Source organism: Prionailurus viverrinus, chromosome B4, assembly GCF_022837055.1.
Source record: "Prionailurus viverrinus isolate Anna chromosome B4, UM_Priviv_1.0, whole genome shotgun sequence".
In the NCBI taxonomy this organism is placed as follows: Eukaryota; Metazoa; Chordata; class Mammalia; order Carnivora; family Felidae; genus Prionailurus; species Prionailurus viverrinus.
Genome location: NC_062567.1, coordinates 88162403 through 88185879, shown reverse-complemented (window position 1 = coordinate 88185879; position 23477 = coordinate 88162403). Strand labels below are relative to the sequence as shown.

Below are 23477 nucleotides of genomic sequence, written 5' to 3'. Positions count from 1 at the left end.
ACAAAAGCAAAGGGTCTTGCCATCGGAACCCTAGGGTTTATGGTCCAGCCAAACAAGAGAGAAGCAAACAAACAAGTGAAGAAAACAGTGTCCGAGCAGTTTCTTGCATGCCTGCGTTGTCCACTTTACACGCTCAGCCTTCTGCGTGATACCGGGTTCAGAGAGACACTCAAAGTGCGCTTTCTGAGTTAATGCGTTGAGGCCATCACAAGGCTTCCCTTGGCCATACATCTAGGCTTAGCTACATGATCTATTCACACCCAAACAGGACTCTTTAAGCATCATAAAGCCATCTCCCTCTACCTGAACTTGAAGAACTATTATTCCACAACCCGAGTCTAACGTAAGAGTAGATTTAATGCGTTTTTTGCTAGATTCGAATAGGGGGCAAAGGCCTGCCAACCCAAGCCTGCTTTGCAGCCGCTCATCAAGACTGAGGAAACAGAAAAACAGAGACTTTTGCTTCCTACAGCATCCTTAAAAAGACATCTTATCTTACTTCTAAAGTCACATTTATTATAAAAATGAATAAACACTGAGTGAAAAAACAAATTTCACTGTAACTGCTGCATTGGATTACCCCTGAGGATAGAGTATGGGGTAGCCTGGATCCGTCAAATCAGAAAACCTTATGTCTGCCATGACTCCCCGCCTCTTTCCCACCAACTCTTTTACCAGAGTTGACCCCCTGTTCCTGGCCCTGCCCCCCATCTGGTGGAGGTGCTAATGAGTAGTGAAATGGCCAAAGGGCAGGCAGCAGGGGGAGCAGGGAAAACAAAGCAAAGAAGGGGACAGGAGGAGGCTGGATCATCTACAAACTCAAAAATCAGTCCCTGGGTAACTGAGCTGGCTGTCTCAATAAAGGTTCTTGTGTTTTACAACCCAAAATGCTTGAAAGCCATTAGTTACAGATAGAATGTTCCTGTGAGGTACTTAAACAAGAGAAAAAGCATGGGTAAATTAAGCAACCTGCCCAAAGGTATTCAGCTCCTTAAAACACAGAAGTCCTTATTTCCAATGTAGACAGAGTAGGCTTGATTAAGTCCCATCAGATTGAAATTTTGCCAAAAATGGTTAAATATTTGTGTCAGGTATTGAAGAGTTTGGAATAAGGAATTCCTGGATTAAAAAAAGAACCTTAAAGTAAAAACAGATTCCACCCTTAGAAACAGAACAAGGGCGTGTGGGTGGCTCAGTCGGTTAAGCGTCAGACTTCGGCTCAGGTCACGATCTCTCAGTTATGAGTTCAAGCCCCCTGTCAGGCTGTGTGCTGACAGCTCAGAGCCTGGAGCCTGCCTCAGATTCTGTGTCTCTCTCTCTCTCTGCCCCTCCCCCACTCACACTCTGTCTCTCTCGGTCTCTCAAAAATAAATAAAATGTTAAAACAATTCTTTTAAATAAAAAAATAACAGAAATATTATCTTGAAATATGGAGTAGTTTTACCTATGTTGCCTAGTAAAAAATGTGTGTGTGTGTGTGTGTGTGTGTGTGTGTGTGTATGGATAGAGGGATGTGGCATTTATTTATATACATTTATATACGTCATGAGAATGTATATAAACTTATTTATATACATCATGAGAACTTCTAATATTTTAGAAAAATTTACTCCCATCCATAAATACTCAATTTTGGGAAAGCACAGCTAACTATGTGCATGGCGGTATGGATAAGGTCTTAAATACCTTTACCGTCATATAATTTCATATCATCTTGAATTCCATAATACCTGACATTTAATTAGAGTAGAATTGTCTTAGACAGGGCTTCTTGAGCTGCTAATTTTGTGCAGGGAAATAGAACATTTATCTGAACTAGCTCCTGTCTATAATTTGCCACTCAATCACAAATGGGACAAAAATATGTCCTCCCTTGATGATAGTTTGATAAGGTCCCATGGTTATTGTGATATTGTGGCAGCAATACCTGGGTGGCAGACCCTGAGGTCAATGGTTGTGTAGTCCTGAACAGTCAGGATCTGGTAAGCAGTTGGCCATGCAGATGACAAAACAGGGCAGGTTATCAGCCTCGTTTTTAAGGACTCATTCAGCGGAACAATTAAGACCAGCATTTCAACATTCCGACAAGTAAGAAAGGAGTTTGATCTTGAATCAAGCTATGAATGAACAAATCTAATTCTTGCCTTCAGAGTATAATTTATTTCTTAGTATTTTCATATTTAACCTTGCAACTTTAAATAGTTATGTTAGTGAGTTTCACAGTCAGCTATAAAAAAACCAAATAAAGTTAAAAAAAATAATAAACTTAAGCCACTTCTCACGCCCCCCCACCAAGAGTTCCATGAGAGTTTGCAAAGTATTCCATGTTTATCAGAAAACATTGCAAAGGAGATCATTTCAGCAAACACTGCTTATTAATTTTAAACACATTATATGCATTGGAAGATTAATATTTAAATTACTGAACATATATCAAAGAACCATGTTTGGTTTAGAGGGAACATCTCCATTTTTTAACGCATGTTATAACAAAAAGTCTCTAAGGGAAAATGGTTTTGCCTTCACACACTCCATTAGCAGTTCTTGATGTTATATCAAAGTCATTTCTTTCCCTCTGACTCCCATAAAAAGTTACAATTATCTGCAATATGCATTATTGGATATTCCTTTCTAAACATCAAAGTTCTACTTCAGTTTAAACAAAGCAAGTGTTAAATTACAAATGGCTAAAAGCTAAAAAAAAAAAAAAGTAACAAACATCTGGAGGGAAAAAGTAATGGAAATGAAAACCTAATGTTTGAACTTCAACATCAGATTTCCAGGTTCCTCAATGCATTAATGCTTGGGATCTTTAGAAGAAATCCGAAGAGTTTTAATCAGTCTAGTTTGTAACAGGCTTTATTCCGATTTAATTTCCTGTTCTGGATCTTCAAATAATCACTTAAGTTTCTAGATTTCTTCAGACTTGAAAGAACAAAAAACTCCGTTGCCTATCTCAAATCCCCACATTTGACTGACAGCTGAAATGACATCACTTTCCTGGGCATCACAAGCTCTTTAACAAAAGACAACTGCCCCCTCAGAAGAGACAGAACAGAAATGCATATTCTTATTTTAGTTTATATATTTTTTTGCTTTAGGAAGAGAGTGTGCGTGAGCAGGGAAAGGGGCAGAGAGAGAGGGAGAGAGAATCTTAAGCAGGTTACACGCTCAAGGCAGAGCCTGACGAGGGGCTCAATCTCACAACCATGGGAGCATGACCTGAGGCCAAATTAAGAAAGAGTCCCACACTTAACCGAATGAGCCACCCAGGTGTCCCGGAAATGCATAGGTTTCAAACGTACTGCACACACCCTGTTACCAAATAAAGAGAACGAGCAACCCCCGAAACAGCTGGGGTTTGTTATTAACTGCCTAGCGACCATTCAAAATGAAGCTTCAGCAGCTAGTCCTCGGTTCAATTTTTAGGTCAATCTCAGTATCTCCAGAGGATTTTTTTCTCTTTACAAACCATTAATTCATATTGGGGGTATACTTCCCTTCTGTTATTAATTTCCTTTCTCATAAAGATATTCTGAAAACAAAACACCTCCAAGCATCTTTGTTCCCAGTGCTTTATTCTTTCTTATTTCATCCTTGCTTTTCTGTTCTTCTGGAAGTACTAGTTGCTTCTTTAAGCAACATCTGGATGGAGCTTTTCATCCACCAGGTTCACATCTTCTTGAGCTTTCAGTCCATCCTCTGAAATTTTTTCCAAGTATTTCCCATCACTAACTCTGCTATGTGATGAGTTCCCTTCATCGGCAAAAACTGAGAAAGGCAATTATTAAATGCCTAGTTTCAACTGGCATAAGGACTGACTAATGGAATTCTATGGAGGTTCCAAGAAACCAGCACATCTCTGCATGTGCGTATGGAGACAAACAGAAGGAATAATACTTTCAAACTGATGAACAACACATGACACCAAACCTCCACAATTGGAAGAAAGATTTATAAGCTGCTATATAAAATCTCCCCCTTAACTGGAAATAGATTTAAAATGTACTTTTATATGGGGGCGCCTGGGTGGCTCAGTTGGTTAAGCGTCCGACCTCAGCTCAGGTCACAATCTTCCAGTTTGAGAGTTCAAGCCCCACCTCAGGCTCTCTGCTGTCCGCACGGAACCTGCTTCAGATCCTCTGTACCCCTCTCTCTCTGCCCCTCCCGACACTCGCTCGCTCTCTCTGTCTCTGTCTCGCCCTCAAAAAAAAAAACATTTTTTTAAAAATTACTTTTGGGGGGCGCCTGGGTGGCTCAGTCGGTTGAGCGGCCGACTTGGCTCAGGTCACGATCTCGCGGTCCATGAGTTTGAGCCCCGCGTCAGGCTCTGTGCTGACAGCTCAGAGCCTGGAGCCTGTTTCAGATTCTGTGTCTCCCTCTCTCTGACCCTCCCCTGTTCACGCTCTGTCTCTCCCTGTCTCAAAAATAAATTAAAAAAACGTTTAAAAAAATTTTAAAAAAAATTACTTTTGGGGCGTCTGGGTGGCTTAGTCCGTTAAGCTCAGGTCATGATCTCGTGGTTCATGAATTCAAGCCCCCTGTTGGGCTCTGTGCTGACAGCTCAGAGCCTGGAGACTGCTTCAGATTCTATGTCTCCCTCTCTCTCTGCCCCTCCCCTGCTCACTCTCTGTCTCTCTCTCTTCAAAAATAAACACTAAAATAAATAAATAATTTTAAAAAGCGCTTTAGTATTATTTGTAAGCAGTTCCTAAGCTTGATGATATTCAGCACAGATACATTAAAGACAGGATGATACCATCAAGGGTCCTTGGTTGGTTGGGTACGTGACTGCCACCTCACTCTATGTGTGTAACTATCGGTGGCTGTTAAGTAGGGTCTAGGCTGTCAGCGGTATCTATATGAAAATACACAGTGGAATTCATCACAGTGCCTAATATTTATTGAGCACTTGCACGTGCTACGCCTTTTACTAAGCCCTTTGCATGCATGATCGTATTTAATCCTTGCAACAACTCTACGTATGAGAAATATATGTATCTAACAACTCTGTGAGAAATGTGCCGCTCTCACCACCTTTCTAGAGATAAGGAAACTAGGTCTTTAAAAGGTCATGTAATTTGCTCAAGAATCCACAGTTAAGCAAGTGATGGGCCGAAATTGGAATCCAAGCCACCCGAATCCAGATCTTGAGCTCCCAACTATTAAAGACCAGGAGAAAATTTTGGTCCCACTTCTCTCCCCTTCCTTAACCTCTCACCTCCTCCATGTCAAAAAAAAAAAAAAAAAAAAGAAAAGAAAAGAAAAAGAAAAAGAAAAAAAAAAAAAGCGGAAGTCCAGATTAGCTCAGCAAAATAGCAGACCCGAAATCTAATTCAAACTCCAGGGATGGAGGGAACAAAGGAGAATAAAGGAAATAAGAGAAGTGCCCTTAATCAAAATTCAGCTAATATACTCACTGGATTAGCCAATGGTCCATCTCTCTCCAAAACAAGACCGACACAAGTTTCTCCCCTCCATCTACTTTTGGTTAGTCGACTTTGGTTTAGCATGCTTTTGGTTAGTCAACTCTTGAGCAACCTACGAGCTGCTGATTCCAATCGCATCAGATGAGAAAGTCACACCGTAGGTATTTTTTTCCAGGTCTCTCACATGACGCTGTCAGATTTATAAGATATCTTTTTAAAAGTGAAAGAACTTTAAAACAAAATTTAACAACTCAGAAGAATAAAAGGGTAGCAATTTGGCTTTTAGGCCACGTACCTAGTAAATCCAGTCAAAATTATGTCTCTAATACAAGGAAATTGGTAAACGACACTGTTGGAAAGAACTGAACTAACTATAAAGGACAAGCCCATTTCCTATGGAAAATGCAATAATTTATCTCTTCAGTACAAGGTTTCCAGCAAAGAATGGCACTGAAATTAATGCCTTGCTGTGACTGGCTGCATACTCCCCCCGCCCCCAACAGTATACAAGCAAAGAGGAAACACACTGTCTAGAAAAAATACACAATTTCCTTTTATTTCCTCTTCTAAGTAGAACAACTCTTCTCTGGGAACCAAATCAGGGACTAGTAACAATTCACCACAGGACATTTTTCATTCTCACAGCCAATGAAAAATTAGAAATCATGACAGTCAATGAGGATGCCCCAGAAAGCAGGGGTTTCTACGGTGGATGCCTCACATGGGGTTCTTACCCAACATAAAGATCAGATGGCTGGAATGCATATATCCCTCAAATAAGGAAGAATCCACTGAGGAAAAAAAAAAAACCACGTAGGTCCTTGGCTGAACCACTGGCTGTGTAAAGATGAGTGGTGGGAAATAAAGCCATAAAAATAGGTGGGTATAAACTGGGGAGGGGGTGGGGCCTGAAAGTGCTAGGGCATTTTGTGATTAACTCAGTGGTCATCTGTGCAACTAGAGAAAGCTTCCGAGAAGAGTGGTGACGTGACTATAACCTACAGATGTTATTGGTGAACACTACAGGATACCCCAAAGGTAGAACAGATAAAAGGTAGGAAGACCATTTAAGAGGCAGGATATGGAAACAACCTAAGTGTCCATCTACAGATGAATGTTTAAGGAGATGTCGCGAGTGTATACACACACACACACACACACACACACACACACACACACACATACACACACACACACAGAATATATGGGACAGAATATTGTTCAACCCTGAGAAAGAAGGAAATGTTGCCATTTGCATGGATGGACCTTGAGGGTGTTAGGCTAAGCAAAGTAAGTCAGACAGAAACAGACAGATACTGAATGAGACCTCTTACATGTGGAATCTAAAAACCTAAACTTATAGGAATGAGAGTGGAATGGTTGTTGCCAGGAGTGGAGGACGGGGGAAAGGAGGAAACAGTCAAAGGATACAAACTTTCAGTGGCCAATTCTGGGGATCTAGCAAGTGATTATAGTCAACAACACGGTGTTATATGCTTGAAAGTTGTTAAGAGGGTGGATCTTAATTGTTCTTACCACAAAAACAAACGAAAAAAAAGGTAATTATGTGAGGGGGGTGGAGGACTTCACACATGTTACTACAGCAGTCATTCTATAATACGTAAGTAACAAATCATCACTTTGGTTCCCTGAAGTTAACATAATTTTATATGTCAATTATAGCTCAGGAAAGATGAGAGACCAAAAAGAAGTCACACTTGATGGAAGCTTTTGTGCTCATTAACTGTCATTGTAGTTGCTTACAACTTACTTCACTTTAGCGACCTTAATCTCCTGACTTTAAAGAACTTACGTTTTCTATTATGTTGCATTTTAGAAAGTTTGTATGGGTCTTTCTTATTGATTAGCTCAGGGGGATGCCGTCTCAAAGTTCTGATGCTTAGAAACTGGCAGACCTATATTCAATATGAATGCCAGTACCAACTTAGCCAACCGCGTGCTCACTGGCATGTAAATGGAAGCAACACTTTTTGACTTCTGAGACTAAGCAGCTTTCTCCTCATTTGTCTAGGAGCCATGAGTGTATGTCAGAAGGCTGAATATCTACCCTGAGGCCACCAAGCTGGAAAAGCCAGGTGTGTGGGTGCTCCTGATGCACCCAGACTTCAAGCCCATCTTGCAAAAGCAAGATGTGAGTAAAGAAGACTCCAGAATCTAGACTCCAAGTGCCTGAGTCAACCCCAGCGGTTTGAGTCTTCCCAGTTGAGGCCCCAGACATCCTAAAGCAGAGACAAGACTTTCTGCTGTGCCCTGCCCATATTCCTGACCCAAAGAATCCATGAGCATGATAAAATGGCTTTAAAAAAAAATTATTAAGTTGGGGGATGGTTGACTAATTAGTCAGTAACAGATAACTGGAACCACACATACAGCAAGAAAGGTGATAAACCCACCGGTTGTGGAGCCCACACTTGGAACATGATACTTAGCTCTGGGTGACCTATTTCAAAAGGTTAATAAACATACTAAGAAGAGAAAAACAAGAATATTCCTTTATGGGGAAAAAAACCGAAAGGACTGAAGATATTCAGACTAGAAAAGACAACAAAGAATACTCATTAATCGTCTTCAAATACGTGAAGGACTATCATGAATAAAAGTGAAAACAATTACTAGATATCTATCCTTGGAAGGAGGACCAAGGACAGTGAGCGGAAGCTAGAGGGAGTCAGATAGAAGAATTTTCTAATGTTCAGAGTTTTCCAAGAAGGAAGAGGCAGGCTTAAGAGGTAGTGAGTTCCCCAACACTGAAGATATCAAACAGCCCAGATGATTACCACCCGGTGGGTAGGTTTGGAGATCATTCATTTATTGACCAGAAGGTTGAATGCAATGCTTTACTTTAAGGTTATACTGCGACACTGAGATGTTTTTAATCTAACGATCATCCCCATTTCCTTGTGCTAAGAAATCTAATCCCAACACATGTTGAGCAGAGGAAAAAAAATACAAGACGAATAAATTAAATGAAAGGCAATACCACAGTATAAATAGAAAGTGATGTAGAACTCAAGAGGAGAAAGGAATGGCATACCACCAGGAAAATATACTCCGGCATAGAAGCGAAGACACTTTTTAAAACGATGAAGCATGAAGACTAAACCAGGGAAGGGAGAAAAAGAAAGTCAAAGATCCCATCACAGATGATTCCTCGTATGGGGGACGCCTTTATCGTTCTTGAGAAATGGTTTTACTCATGTTTAAGACTTTTCTCCGCTGTCAATGGGAAGACAGACCAGAAGAACATGGGTAGCGCAGCAGCAAAGGGAACAAGTTTTAAGTGGTAAAATTAGCGAAGCTCTTCAGCTATCACTGAACTTCTGGTCTCAAAAAGATACAGGATCGGTGTTCCTGCAGGATCAAGAGCTTGCACAGAGGCCACTGTCACAAATGTTAGTATGTAAGAAGGACCACTAAGGGAAGAAAAAAAAAAACAATCTGGAAACTTAAACCTGGTTTCCTAAAACGCCAATGTAAAAAGGAAAACACAAACCACCTAGAAAATGAGATGTGTCCAGAGCAAAGCCATGGAGGAAATTTAAAAAAAAAAGAAGAAAAAAAAAAAGAAAACGTTAAAAAGTTATCTCATACACATTTCATCTGAATTTTATCACCATTTGTAATCAACTTCCAAGGTTTCATAATACCCTTTAACCTTAGTTACTCAACCCACCAGAACAAGTCAACTCATTGTTTGTTACTCCCTTTGAAGGAAGAGTGGAGACTCTTTTCATGTTGATAAGAGATAGAAAGAGGAGTCACTCCCAGGAAAGAAAAGCGTTCTGAGTAAACTCCTGGAGCCTCATGGTAAAGAGCAGTGATAATTTGTCGCCTGCCTTAACCCTTTCAAAGATTCATCGAACCAGAAGTTAGAAATACATGTAATTGATAAAATAAAAGTAATTTTCACTTAAAAAAAATAAGTTTTCTTTACAAACACACACACACACACACACACACACACACACACACACACAGAAATTGTATCTTGTTACTCACCCATTTCCTGGGTCTGCCTCTTGGCCGTTTTTCTCCAGTGGCTTCTGCTTTCTGCAAAATGAAAAAGGAAGTCATATTGTTTCCTACCTGACATGATTTATAAGTGCTGCACCAAGGGATACATTCCAAGCGAGAATGTTCTGGTTTGTGATGAGGCATTGAGATTGTTTTAACAATCTCCCTCTGAATGAAGGCTCATCTTCTTGTCCATGTTTGAGTAGATTCTTCTTCTGGTTTTTCATTGCATGATGTAAAGAGATAACTATCTATGCAACTCTCACCCTAAAACATTCTCCTGGAGTGATGTCTTCTCTAATGCATGAAAATACTTCTAAAAAGCTATTTGGCTGTTATTTCCATCCACAACAACAACAAAAATACTCCCACATATCCATAATTATATAAAGGAGTATTTTAGAAAGCTAATGTTTCTTAAATGATTTTTTCCATGTCACAAGTAAAGTTACAAAAATTAATATTGATATGTTGCATAACACTTTACAAAGCATTTCTACCTACATCTAAGCAAAAGCATTTCTACTGTACCAATCAAAAGTAAGTCCAAAGTAAGAATACATAGGCTTCTAATTCAAAACACCAAACGTCTGCTTACTTTTACATAATTTCCTATTCCTTGCCAAAAACAATCACTTGTCCATCAGTTCATTTAAAGCAAAGAAAGAAAAAAAAAACCTGGCAGAAATCATCAATGTTTGTCTCTGAGATAGAAACTGGGAGTGCCAGAAAGCTAAAAGGTTTTTTTTTTTTTTTTAATTTCTTTTCTTTATAGAAGATTTTTCTGGTATCAGTGGTTTTCACCTTTTGAATCAGATTTCATCGTAATCTATAAAGTAATTTCCCTCTGTTTTTGACCTCTACTCCAATCCCCCAATACACCAAAAGATACATACAAATGCACCTGTGCACCCACACCCATACGCAATTTACATCTTCTGTACAAACGTATATTTATACTTTTCAAGATAAAGAAAACGTAGTGCACCTTGTTCTATATATAAGAATCATCCCAAGGCTATACAAGCACAAAAATACAGGTAACCTAAGCCAGGATAACTTGTTTTGTATTCTACTTTTGTTACCTGAGTTAGCAGCCAGTAGCTACTTGGTACAATGATACTAAAATGCTCCGTTATAACTGTCTACACTGCCAAGTGAGATTCTCCTCTTTCTCTCTTCCATCTGCCTTGTAAAAATAGATGCAGATAGAGGATGGAAGGATAGACAGACAGACAGACAGACAGGCAGGCAAAATACTCCACAAGATTTCTCACAAATGGTATCCCCCTAACCTGGCATTACTATCCAACAGGTCCTAGGCATTAACCCAAATTCTGCATGATTAGCATAATGTTAGTTCACATTTACTGAGCGTTTAAAATACCCTAGGCACTGGGCTAAGTCATTCACGTGTGTTATTTTAAGCTTTATAACAGTCTTATAAGGTAAGTATTATCATTTCCCTTATTTTACAGATGAGCAACTACGTCTTAGATAGTTGTGAAAGGTAACCCACAAAACTGATACATAGCACGCCTGGGATTTGAACCCAGTTCTGCTCATCTCTAAAGGCTGGGTTCTCCCCTCCTAAAACTATTACCTCTCCCCAGCATATAGGCATTCTATACCATACGGAGATATTTTCATCAACTAAAATTGTCACTGACTCAGCTAATTTCCCCGAACAGAAGGAAACTTAGTAGCTATAGGAGCTCAGTCTAACCATCAGGTTTGGGCACTGTGTATCAATCGTTTTACTACCTGTGAATGACTCCACAAAGGAATCATTTATTGTCAAAGGTTAGTGTCACTGTCCTACCTTTGGTCGTAAGGGCAATGAATTAACTTAAATGAAAGCCAGGAGTGCCCAGTGAATCACACCCTCTTTCTGAGTGTTGTCTTAGGGAGAGAGGGAGTTGTCTTAAGAGGAACACAGACGCTACTTGGGAAAGCTTAGATTCAAATCCCTGCTCTGCCATTTAGCTTTATGACTTTGGGCAGGTCCCTGAAAACCTTAATTCGGTTTCATGTGTGAAATGGAGATAATGCCTCCTGGGAGGAGTGAAGTGCCCACCATAAATGAGATGCTCAATAAATGCTCTTTCACGCCTAACAAGCTGGAACTCTTCAAGGGAAAGTTTTCCTTCAAGTTAGTCCAATCTCAAAGAAGGTTCAGTCAATGCAAATATTCCATTACACCCATCTGTCACCTTTAGAATGAAGCTTTTAAGAAACCCTTTGGCTAGTACATAGTGAGTTATACGAGTACAAAATTCCCTAATACAGAAGCAGTGTCTGATTTAATCTTTGGGATCAACTGTGAGACTGCACAGTTTACCCAGTAGTCAATTACACAAATATGGAAGATAGAAATCCTTTTTCATGGGCATGGGGATGGTAGGTGGGGTTAAGAGGAGGAGGCTATTGACCTTAAAGGCTAACAGGGCTACACCAGGCTTTCTCGGTGCAGTTGTTACGTTTCAGGGGCCACGATGTGATCCGGGCGTATCTAAAATCTGCTGAAGAGAAGGTTGTTTTCACAAAGGGTTTCACTGCATTTCCAAGTCACAGAAAGCAAATCTCTCAAAGAGAGAGAGAGAAAGCCCTGCAAGTAAGAGGACTTTAAAATGAGCATCTCATTTACAAAAAGCCTATTCAAAAATAAAATTCGCACCATTAGCTAAAGGGCAAAATATCACAATTATCACTTGGACTTGTTAAAAGCAGACTTGCTCCTTGGTCTTCAGGCCAGTGTTACATGTAAACTGAAACCCTCTTCTGAGTCTACATCTAGAAGAAACACATTAGCTGCGCTGTGTGGCGTCAATCTGGGAGGTTCCCATTGTTCTTTAAGACCCACACTATTTAATCATTCTGATCAACCTTCACAAAGGCTGCAAAACAAGTTAGGATTTTGGTCTGTAAACCAGCACAGATCCAGGATTTTCACATGTAGGAAAACACTGGCTTTAACTTTTCTCCTGTGTTGAATGCCCTTCGGAATATTATTTTTCAATAGAAGACCAACAAAACCTTCCAGGGGCTTGTTTTGTTTTTAACACGTCAGCCTGTCCAATACTGTGGGAGTATATATTTGGTTTCCCTTCACCAGGGTGGAATTTGGTTCTATGCTACAAACCCATGTATAATTGAGACAGTAACTTGTTCTAAGCATTTACAACTTGTGGGGGGGGGGGGTGGGCTGGGGGTTGGGGAGACAGGCTGGGAATCCTGCATGTGTAAGAACAGAGATTTCAGACTACACGATCATACTAACATTTGCAACTACCACATCATAACTTGTTAAAAGTGTTACTTATTCCTTGCTTGTTTTCATATTTTCACTTAAAAAAAAAAAGCTTGGAGGCAGAACTGTATACTTAACTTTACATAATATGCTTAGAAGCAAGTTCATGAAGGTTGGAAGAATGTTATGTGGGAAACACAATTTTTTTCTTTTCCTAAGAAGCCTGGTACTCCAGGCCCTAACATGGACTCCACATTAAAATCATCATCATTGTCATCAAAAAAGGAAATTCGCCTAACGAATAGAACTCTTAAACACGGAAAGAGTGCTTAGCATTAGTGCCTGGTGCACAAGATGTGCTCACTACGTATTTACTGAATGAAGAAGAACAAGGAAAGAAAACCTGGCGTTCCGATCACATGTGTGTCTTATTTCCCTCCTGCCATCAGAATTCTGCAGATTGGTCGGAACTTCAGAAGGCATTTCATCTAGCCCCTTCATTGAACAAAGAAGAAGAGTGGATGTGTTCTAATCTCCAAAGACACAGCCCTGTGGGTTTTGGGGGCCAGAAGTTTGGGGATATCAGCTGCGGTAGACACACGTTTCGAATCCCTTTATAAGCTTGTCTTATAAAGACAAAAGCTTGTCTCCAAAGAGAGAGCCTGTCTCCAAAGGGTTTCTTGAAACCTAGCTTCTAACCTGCATTTCAAGTTGCTGGAGATAACATGACCTACCCTATAGCAAATAGTTCCCAAAATATCTGACAGCACATAGTAGTGGAAAGATCATAAGCTTTCGAATGAGACTTGAATTCAGGCCCAGGTTCCACCGTTTTCTAGAATTGAACATTAGAACCAGAATAGAACATTACATCGTGGAATCAGAGCTTTCTCATTTGTGAAATGAAGGCCATAAGATCTACGTCAGAGGCTTAAGGAGCTAATATCTACGCAAAGTGCCTGACAACAGCTACAACATTTAGTAGGGACTCAAATGTAGTTTCTTCTCTCCCTCCATATTTTCAAGTGTTACCCTTAAAGAGAATTCCTCCCAAACTCTGTAAGTTTCCAGTGTGATTTTCTGAACATTACCTTACTCAAATAAGACAGCTATGACTTCCCCTGTTTCACAAAATGAAAGATTAAGCAAACCGCCCATGTTCAGAAGTAGTGGAACCGAGTGAGGCCCAATCTGATTTCAAGGCAATAAAAGGGCTGTTCTTCTGGGAGATACTTCATATAAAATAAAATCACCATGGGCAAAAAAAAAAAAAAAAAAAAAAAAAAAAAAAACTCCTAGGGTGAAAACCAAATGAGTAATTAAAAGTAAAACATTTCCAAGTTTCCTATAAATACATAGACAAGAGCTGAGATGGGGAACCAAGAGAATTGTCCAATTCTGACTTCTCAGTCAAATTTAGATAGCTATTAATTTTGGTTACTTTAAATACTCCCATCACATTTTATACTTCTGTGATAAGGCATGGAAATCCAAACCCCCTCCCCCCAGATCAATCAGTGCCTCTGCACACAGATTTTAAAAAAAAAAGGCCAGAAAAATATTTGGGCGTAAAATAAAATCAGAAGGGAAACAAAGAAAATATTTGGGCATAGTACCTTGTTTTGTTTTCACGGGTCTTTATATATACACTTTTGAGACAAAGACCTGCAGATCAAGCACATATGGAACCAGCTATCCAATGTCTAGAAAGTCACATTATATTTCGTTCAGTTGTTCTTTGAAATTTATAAACAGTGCAGATCAATGTGCACTGGCATGAAAATCAACCGGACCAGTCAATCAGCCTAAGCATTGAGTAGTTCTCATTTTACTCTTCTGATAATCCAATTCTATGGGTTTCCAAATGTTAAATGCAACCATCTTTAGTCTTACAAAGATGCTACAAGTTTGCCTTCACTGCATTTTTTACAGCAGGAAATATAAGTAAGTTCTGTCACCCATTGTAGTTCATGCTTTCATGCTCATTTTACTCAAGGAAGCCCTTATTGTCAACTCTCATGTCATTATTTACACATGCCTGTCTTCACCTGTACAAACACCAAATCAAAGCCAAGGCCAAAATGACAGGAAAAGCTATTTCCACAGGTTGAGTCTCCTCCTTTACACCATCGCTCTACTTCTTTTGTAATCGGAAAAATCAATAGTAATGATACAAGAGTTCGCAGGGGTTACCTTCTGAGCAAACTGCCCCCTACGTTAACTTGGGGAAAAGAAAATGATGCTGCTACGCCTCTCTAAGTCAATCAGAAGATGCCGAGCAAAATTGTTCAGTGTCTTAAAACAAGAGAGGACAAAGCAACAGTCCAAAATAAAATCAGTTTTCAGCCTTCTTCTCCTGATTAGAGGAACAAAAACTCATAACTGAAACTTCCAGAGTCCACGATCGTGAGGTTCATTGTCCCACCCTGGGGCCAAGCTATGCGGTTCCAAGGTGAGCTCTGAAAACTGCAGGTGGTGAGCTAACGAGACAAGATGGGCTTGAATGATTTACCTGACAGGCTCCATCTATTCTCAAGAAAGAACTGAAAACACAACAGAATACCAATCTGGTATGCTCTATCTTCTTAGCAGAATGATTTGTTGAGACTTTGAGATAAAAATGAGCCACGGTTGTGGGGCAGTCAAAGCAGTGGAGAGCTCTTGATGAAAAAGTTCAGAAAGAATGATAGCTTCCGGAAAATTAGAACCATGGGTCCCTTGAAATAAAGTTACTTCATAAGAGAATTCAAATGTATCTGAATCTCCCATATTTGGATCATAATCTATGACTCAAAGGCATTGCCAGATAGAATTTATTGACGCAAAGTGAAGTGGAAAAAAAAGTGAGTCGATTGTTTAGATAAATGAGCATATAATACCAAGAAAATGGAGACAACAATTAGGTTTTACTTGATTCCACCTGTCTGGATACATTTGTATACTCACAGAGGGCCCTGAATCTCCTGAATGGAAATTATCTGCCCATTGAAACACAGAGGAATCAAACTAAGGCATACTAGTAACACAGAAACCATAGGCTGGAATTGTATGACAAGTTCTAGTACCCAACTTTCCCTGACTTACCTATAATGACGCCTTTGATTACTCTCTTCAGTTGGGCCTATTATATTGTGAAAAAAATTCTTGTCCTCACTCAGCATCTATGCTCTGACAGTCATCTGAAATGGTGAATAAAACCTACATTCTCTCATCACAAAACCTGTGCTTGGTGTTGGTAATCATTTATGAAAAATCAGCCACATTTCTAAGAATGCAATTTGAAAAAAGCACAGATCTTCCTTCACAGTATCCAATCCACTCCAGGCCTTTTTTGTACAAGCAAATGGAAGATATACATTAAATGTTTACCTGAACACATTACTTTAAGTACACATACGTTACCTAGTTGAATGATATTTTCATTCTGCGCCTCATTCTTTAGCTCTGGGCATTATACCTAAAGTCAAAGGGAAGTTCAAGCTAATCTATGACACTATGCAGTGGGGCTGTCTCTCACCTGAGATCTTTTTATATGCAATTTCCTTCTATTAAAGTTTAATTCAATCTCAGAAAAAGAAAGTGTTTTCTTGAAAGTACCCAAATGAGAATTGCCTTGAGGCTTACAGATGAACTTGACTTATGACCTTAAACACTGGAAAATGAGTGACAGCCCCTCCAGTATTCTCTCATGATCACAAACCCACAGCAAAAACCCTAAACATACAGGAGATTATACCTTTCTCTTCTCTAAACATGCAAAATGTGAAAATACAAAGAAAGTATTTCCATCCAGCACAAACATGAGAGGAAAACGAAGCAAAAATTGAGAGACAACTGGCCACAGTTATATCTCACACTAAAACATAAATAAAAGGGTCAAGACAGACACGCGTGCGCGCACACACACATACACACACACACACACACACACACACACACACACACACAAATTATTTATTCAGGAAAACATTAACTTCTGATTTCTTTTATTAAGATAACAATATGAAACTGGTTCCGGGACACCTTTTGAGCACTCAGATTGGAGTTCTCAGCAACGATTACAATTGCTACATGATGGTCATCCATGGGAATTTGTCATAATGGAATAGAAGCAGATTGAAGAATCATTATTGTCTCTTCCACAAGTTCCAAGCACAACAAATTGTATCTTTATAAATGTTTGTTTTACATATTATACAGATCAATTTTATATTGACTATGGCCTGAAATTAAAGTGATGGCTAATTTAGGAGTTGTCCACTTGGGTCTTGCCACGTTCAGCGTGCATTGTCAAGTTTCACATTGCTAATTTCCCAACAAGCAGTTTTGTTTTCAAATGCCCCAAGGCCAGTTACTGAGTCCAAACACAAACTTTGTAAGTAAAGAAACCCAAGCAACAAGAAATTTTAAACACACAACATCATCAGGATTCCAGCGTCCACTGTATCCTCTCTAATTTTAGAGCTCTGTCCTCTTATATGCTTACCAGTTTTGTTTTCTCTTTTTCATTTGGATGAGTCTCAGTTTGCACGAGAATACCCAATTTATTAATCATAGGAGACTTCTTATACCTACTGTGGTCAGTCTAGCAGGATATGTTTATCTTACATGTTACGAACGATAGAACTTTTTCGAAAAAAGATTGCTTTTCAAAATCCTAATAAACATGTCTTCTCAGAATACAATACATGTCTGATAAACAAATATACTTTGAAAATCATGCTTACATAGGGTAGTAGCAAACTCAATAAATACTGAGTTGAAAGTGAAAATACCTTAAGTTTACACATGCCATGAACAATTCATCAATGTCATTCATTATTTTGCCAAGTATTATCTTCTCCAAATGAAGCGTAATTTATAAAACTGAAGAAACAGAACAGTCATGTTATGGGCAAATATATTTACTCATTTTTACTAGAAGGGACTTTTACAACAGAACTGTGTGAAAAATAATTTTACCTGGATGAATGAAAGATTTCAGGGAAAGATTTCTCTGGGAAAAATAAAACCTACTTCTGTTTTAGAAGCTGTAACAATGTACACATATAATGTGCACATATACATGAAGAAGCATCAGAAAGATAAGCAGCCTAGCGAGATCATCTGTAAACGCCTATTATTAAAAGGACTGAAAATCAATCAAATCTTACTTGGGAGGAGACCAAGTTTTTTGTTATTTTGCTTTAGGTAGTCAATTAGACCCAAGTCTCAGCTTTCCTTTTATCAATAAAGATTTTGCTAGTCAGTGGTAAACTTTTCAAGATGAAGGGAAGGAGACAGAAGTATCTCTTTACTCATTCAGAAAAAAAATGTAATAAGGTGAAATTGGAAAGATATGGCTCATTTTCCCTTTTTTTTTTTTTGTCTTAAATTTCAAATAAATTATTTACGATGAGATATACAGATTTCTTCCTGGGAGATGCTGTAATGATGCATTTTTCAGAGCAATTATGTCAGACTTTCAATGTTTGTTCACTACCTACCAAGATATTCCTTCGCCATTTCATTACAGTAAAATTCAGTTAGGTAAACCCCACACTTTACACAGCATTTAAAAAACTCCTTTGTCAAATTAGCCCATATTACCTAACTTAATAGACCAGGTAATAATGTAACAAATAGGAAATATTCCTGTTAGAAATATCAGATTATGTACTGTCAGTTCTAAATGACAAGGTAACTTAGAGCTACGTCAAAGTTTATTGACCAAATGTGAGTCACAATTAAGTTTTCCCTCTGTGAAGCAGTTATATTTAAATACATTAGATATCTGCTCCTTCACGTCAGCTCTGCTCAAGATTGTTAAAATGAAACAGACAAGAACTCATAGTTACTCCCTAAATAACTTTATATGTATCACTGGTTGCTATGGCAGTTTACAACACTGAAAACTATCACATATAATATGGTTAGTGCCCAGTCACAGAGAAAACCACACAAAACCTTAATCCCCAAAGATGATCATATAGTCGTTTTTAACAAATACTGTACATCATGCACTCAAATCTCCTAAAAAGATGTATCAAAATTTCCTTCTGAATTTTGAACCTTTGTTTTCAACTAATATACAAACCTACAAATAAAATACAGAAACCTTTTTTGATTTATTTGTAAAGCTAAAAAAAAAAAACCAAAACAAAACAAAGTGAGTTTCAGATTACCTTCACTTCTCTGTACATGCATTGACCCTGAGATATTTCCTCTTTGCTAGCTCAGATACAACCAACACGAAGTTATGTTAAACTGCAATTTAAAATTTATAAATAAAAACACTGTAAGTTATACTTCACTGGTTTCTATCCTGCCCCCAAAATATACAATGAATGATTCACATACTTGTATAAAAGAATTCTCATTGTCCCATTTAGAGCATTTCTATATCACCTGATGGAAAGGCATTTTGAGAGATTACGATCTATGCAAACAGCATACTTGACCATCACATTTAAATATGTAAAACTCATGAAAATTTTTTTCCAGTATTCCACAATTGGATCTACTTCTAATTACCATTTGGCAAAGTACTTAACTTCATAGAAGGATTTGGTTTTGCAGTAATCATGTAAATGAGCACAAAGTAAACTCATCTTTATTATTTTTGAAGGAAATTGCAAACATCACCCCCAAGCAAATCCTATAGTTCTGATTTATTTTTAACTATTTCGCAGCTGGTGCAAATCTTAACTGTCTTTCTCCACTCCCCCTCCGCACCCTCTCTCCCCTGTTTTGAGCTTCGTTATTCTTTGGTAATTGTTAAGAACAGCATCTTCATAAACTTTTTATGCTAAGCAATTGCTTAGAAATCAAACTCTGCTGAGAAATAGCACAGTTGGAAGATGAGTCTTGGGTTACCCAGTTGGGACATATCCTTAGGCTTGCATCTAGAATGGGAAAATTACAGGGAAGTTCATGTGGTCATGGAGAAGGTGGAGGGACTTGACTTGAGAAATCTCACCTTTTGAGCTGCTTTGGAGGGACTCTTGTTTTTGCTGCCTTTGGGTCTTCCCCTGGGTCTCTTAGGAGAGGGCTCACCGGCTGGCTCCTAAGTGTGGGGGGGGAAAAAATGCTGTTGTGGAAGAATGTCTGAAAGAAATTGACCCTGACTCTAGAGTTATATTTTCTGCACGTGCTGCTCAAAAGCACTGTTGGAACACATTCAGCAAGAGCATAAATGGAATGATGATGGTACTGAGTTTACAGAAAGAGGAAATAACTCTACTTTTAATCCAAGGGTTCAAAAAGGAAATTCTGTTTTGCCTGTGAAAAGTAGGGTCTGTTTCAACTCCAGAAGGTAACAAAGGCTGACAAGGTTGCAGGTTCTAGAGAGAAAGTTACACGTTTTTAAGGTGTAAAATTTGAATGGTCATGCATTTGGCAACTTACAAATATTTTACACGAATGCTACTATCCGTTGTGCTAGGATTTCAAACAACAGAAGTATGAAGCTAACAGTGTAAGTATTTCAAGCGTAAGTATTTCAAGGATCTTCCATATTGAAAAGATGGTTTTTAATCATCTCTGTATATCCACATTGCTGATCAATGGTGACTCAATCAACACATTGAGTGAAGTACTGGAACAATTATCCAAGATCTTCAACTCAAAATAGCTCCGTTCCCCCTAAAATTTCCAAATAATTATGGTAAATCTGTTGTGGGAGGTTTTGCTTGAATTATCTAGATAATTGCTTCAATTCTCCACTTCCTTTTGGAGTTGGAGGCATGGTCTCCAGTCTACATTTAAATATCTTTTGACAAAAATAAACATTTTCTCCAAAAGTTGCTTTGCAGAAAACTCTTATGGAAGGGGTGGACTGGAGAAAACTAAAAGAGGGGAAAAATGAGGAAGACTGGAAGTGTCTGGGAGGGAGAAATTGAAACTATCAATAGGTTTAGCAAAACTTTAAATGGCTTCTATGCCAAGTAGTAAATACTCAAGTGGTTAAGAGAATGCGGTGATTAATATTCCAGATCCTAAATATTTATCCAGTGAATCATCAATTTACATTTCATTCAGATTCGGTGATTAAATGGGACTAATTAACTTAAAACGCATGAAAGCCTTCAACGAAAATTCGCATCCTGTTTAGAGAATCTGGGGACGGTTCCCTGCAAGCTTCTGTGGGACCACTAACGCCAGTGGGCACATCCGGAGCAAACACACCGGAGACACATTTTTCTTTCTTTGTGAACTCCGCCTTAACTCAAAGGTAAAACCTCCAATCACCTCCAGAACCCACTGCAATTTCTTTTGGATTATTTTTTGGAGATGGGAGATAGAGTCAGAGGGAGGTGGGTGGCGGGTGGGAAACAAGAGTGGGGGGGGGGGGGAGGGCAGAGACTTCCTGGGAGGTGTAAAACAGGATCCTCACGCGGTTTAAAGTGTCGCTTGGGCAAAGCGGGAAAACTCAGGGCTTCTAGATTGGCTTGTTTCCTTTGATGATTTCAAAAAGGTACAACCCTTTCAGTTTTTCTAAAATGCTCAGGCAAGCATACATTGTTCAATTTCCCCCCACCTTGCTCTCGGGCAGCTTTGGGACTCCAGGATTATTTTCTAATAGGCCTATTTGCCGTGAAGGAAGCGCTTTAAGGCTAAGGAACGCAGGAGAAGTTTTAAAGCCCGCGGAAGCCGAGTTTAAATGTTCTCAATAGACATGTCCCGCTCCAGCCCTGCCCGCCGAGGCTTGGAAATTGCAGCGAACAAAACCCCCCGCGCTGGGCGCTGCGCGCAGCTCTGCAAGCGCCGGCTGCACGCTTAATTGGTTGCATCCGCAGACAAAACCCTCCACTCCGCGGGGTCCCGGGCGCCCCTCGATCGTCCCCTCCCAACCCCCAGCCAGTCGCCCTGGAGAAGTACATTTAATGTCTGCAGCTCGGAAGCGCGGGATCCAGGGGCCAAAGGGAGACTGGGCGCCTGGCGAAGAAGTGACCTAGCTACCGTACACACTCTCGGACACTACTTTCCACCGCGCCCTTGGCCAAATGAGTTAATCCCGTCCGGTGAGGACCCGGGCTCTCCCGTAGCCCCTTCCCAGGGACACCTCCGCGGCGGCGGCGGCGGCCAGCAGAGCGGCCGCCGCGCCGCATTTAAAGAGCTCTAAGAGAACCGGGAGGGCCAAAGAGTTCTTTGTCGGGAGGGAGCGAGTCCCGGGCCACCGAGAACTTGGGGAGGGCGCTAAGGGGGCGGCTGCGGCGCGCCAGTCCCCGGCCCGCGAGCAAAGCCGGTTGGCGGGAGAACTAGCCTCCGGCCCCCGGGACTTCAGCCCCTCCGCCCCTGACCCTCCAGAGCACCCCTGCACCCCCACCCCCACCCCGCACTGCCCACCCGCCCCCACCCCGGCAACTGTAAAGCGGCTTGGAAAGTGCCCGGCGAGCCCTGGGCTGTGGGACCCCGGCCGCTTCGTCACCAGGAGACATCGCGCCACTCGGGGCCGTGCACAATAGCGAAAGTCCGAGGACGCGCTTGGCCCGACCCCACCTCCCGCCGCCTGCCGCGGTTCCCCACCTCCCCGCCCCGAGGAGCGCGGGCGCCCCGGGGCTCAGCGGCGCACTCGCGCGGAGGACGCCGCAGCCCGCCCCCACGGCCGGCCGGCAGCGTGCGGCGGCCGCCGCCACTGGGCTCCCGCGCTCGGGTCGCCGCGCGTCGCGGGGCCCTCGCCCAGGGAGCGGAGGTGGGCTCGTGCCCCCACCCCGCCCGCGTACTGACTTGCTGCTGCTTCCTGGGTCGGCCGCGTCCTCTCTTCTGAGGCGCCGGGGCGGCAGGTTGTCCCTGGGCTGAAGTGGACGGCTGCCCGGCGCCTTCTCCGCGTGCGCTCATCCTGCCTCCCGCCGCCGCCGCCGCCGCCGCCGCCGCCGCCGCCGCTACCGCTGCCGCCGCCGCCGCCGCCGCTACCGCCGCCGCAGCCGCTTCGCCTCCGCCGCCCCAAATGTGCCCAGCACCTTTCGGGAGATCGGGTGATGGGACCGGAGAATGTGGCAGGGTGGGCGAGAGCTGGCGTGCTGCTCAGGCTGCTGCTGCTCAGGCTGCCGCCGCTGCCACCATCAACACCGGACGTCCAGCGGCTGCCAAAAAGAGAGAAGAGGGGCGGAGGAGGAGGAGAAGGAGGCGCTGCTGGTGGCGGCGGCAGCGGTGGGTGGGTGCCGGAGGTGGAGGTGGAGGTAGCGAGAGGAGGAGGAGAGCGGAGAAGGAAAAGAGGGTTCGAAGTCGGGAGGCTCCCCTCTTGGTTTGGGATCAGGCGTTGCGGTCACCGGTAGCACTTCGGAAGCGGCTTGGAAATGGAAGAGACTTGGAGTGGATTGTGTCCCTTGAAATGTTAGGCGGGGAAAGAATTCCTCCTCCTCTTCCCCCCCGCTCCGCGCTCACAGAGCAAGAAAGAGAAAGAGAGAGAGAGAAAACAAATAGCGCCTTGGGCAGTCGGAAAGCAAAAGGAGGATGGGGAGATTCTGCCGGGATCGGGCCGGGCACTGAGCGCGGGCAAAGGACGGAGCAGTGGGTGGCACCGCGCCTCCTCGGGTGGCGGGAGCAGGCGGCAGCGGCACCGGAGAGTCGGAGGGGGACGGGCTGCTCGCTCCTGCGTCCTGTACCAAGCGCGCGCTGCCCGGGCTGGAAGTTTTCTGAGTTCCTGCCCCAGGATTCTAGTGGGATGAGTGTGTGTGTGCTTGGGGAGGGGGCGGCGGGGTTCGGGGGGAGTGCCCACCTCTACTCGTGGGCGGATAAAGGGGAGGGGGCTGCGCAGGAGGAAAAGTATGAGGAGGAGGGAG

The 23477-nt window shown here is 41.7% G+C and overlaps 1 protein-coding gene across 1 annotated transcript in view; it reads right to left on the bottom strand.

Moving 5' to 3' along the window:
- Positions 1-22533, bottom strand: part of HMGA2 (high mobility group AT-hook 2) — a 140510-nt gene extending 117977 nt beyond the window's left edge. The window contains exons 1-3 of the mRNA XM_047867240.1: positions 22423-22533; positions 19673-19759; positions 9450-9500 (exon numbers count right to left, since the gene is read on the bottom strand). Coding sequence (XP_047723196.1) covers positions 9450-9500; positions 19673-19759; positions 22423-22533 — 249 coding nt within the window. The remainder of the gene's footprint in view (positions 1-9449; positions 9501-19672; positions 19760-22422) is intronic.
- Positions 22534-23477: the final 944 nt, after the last annotated feature.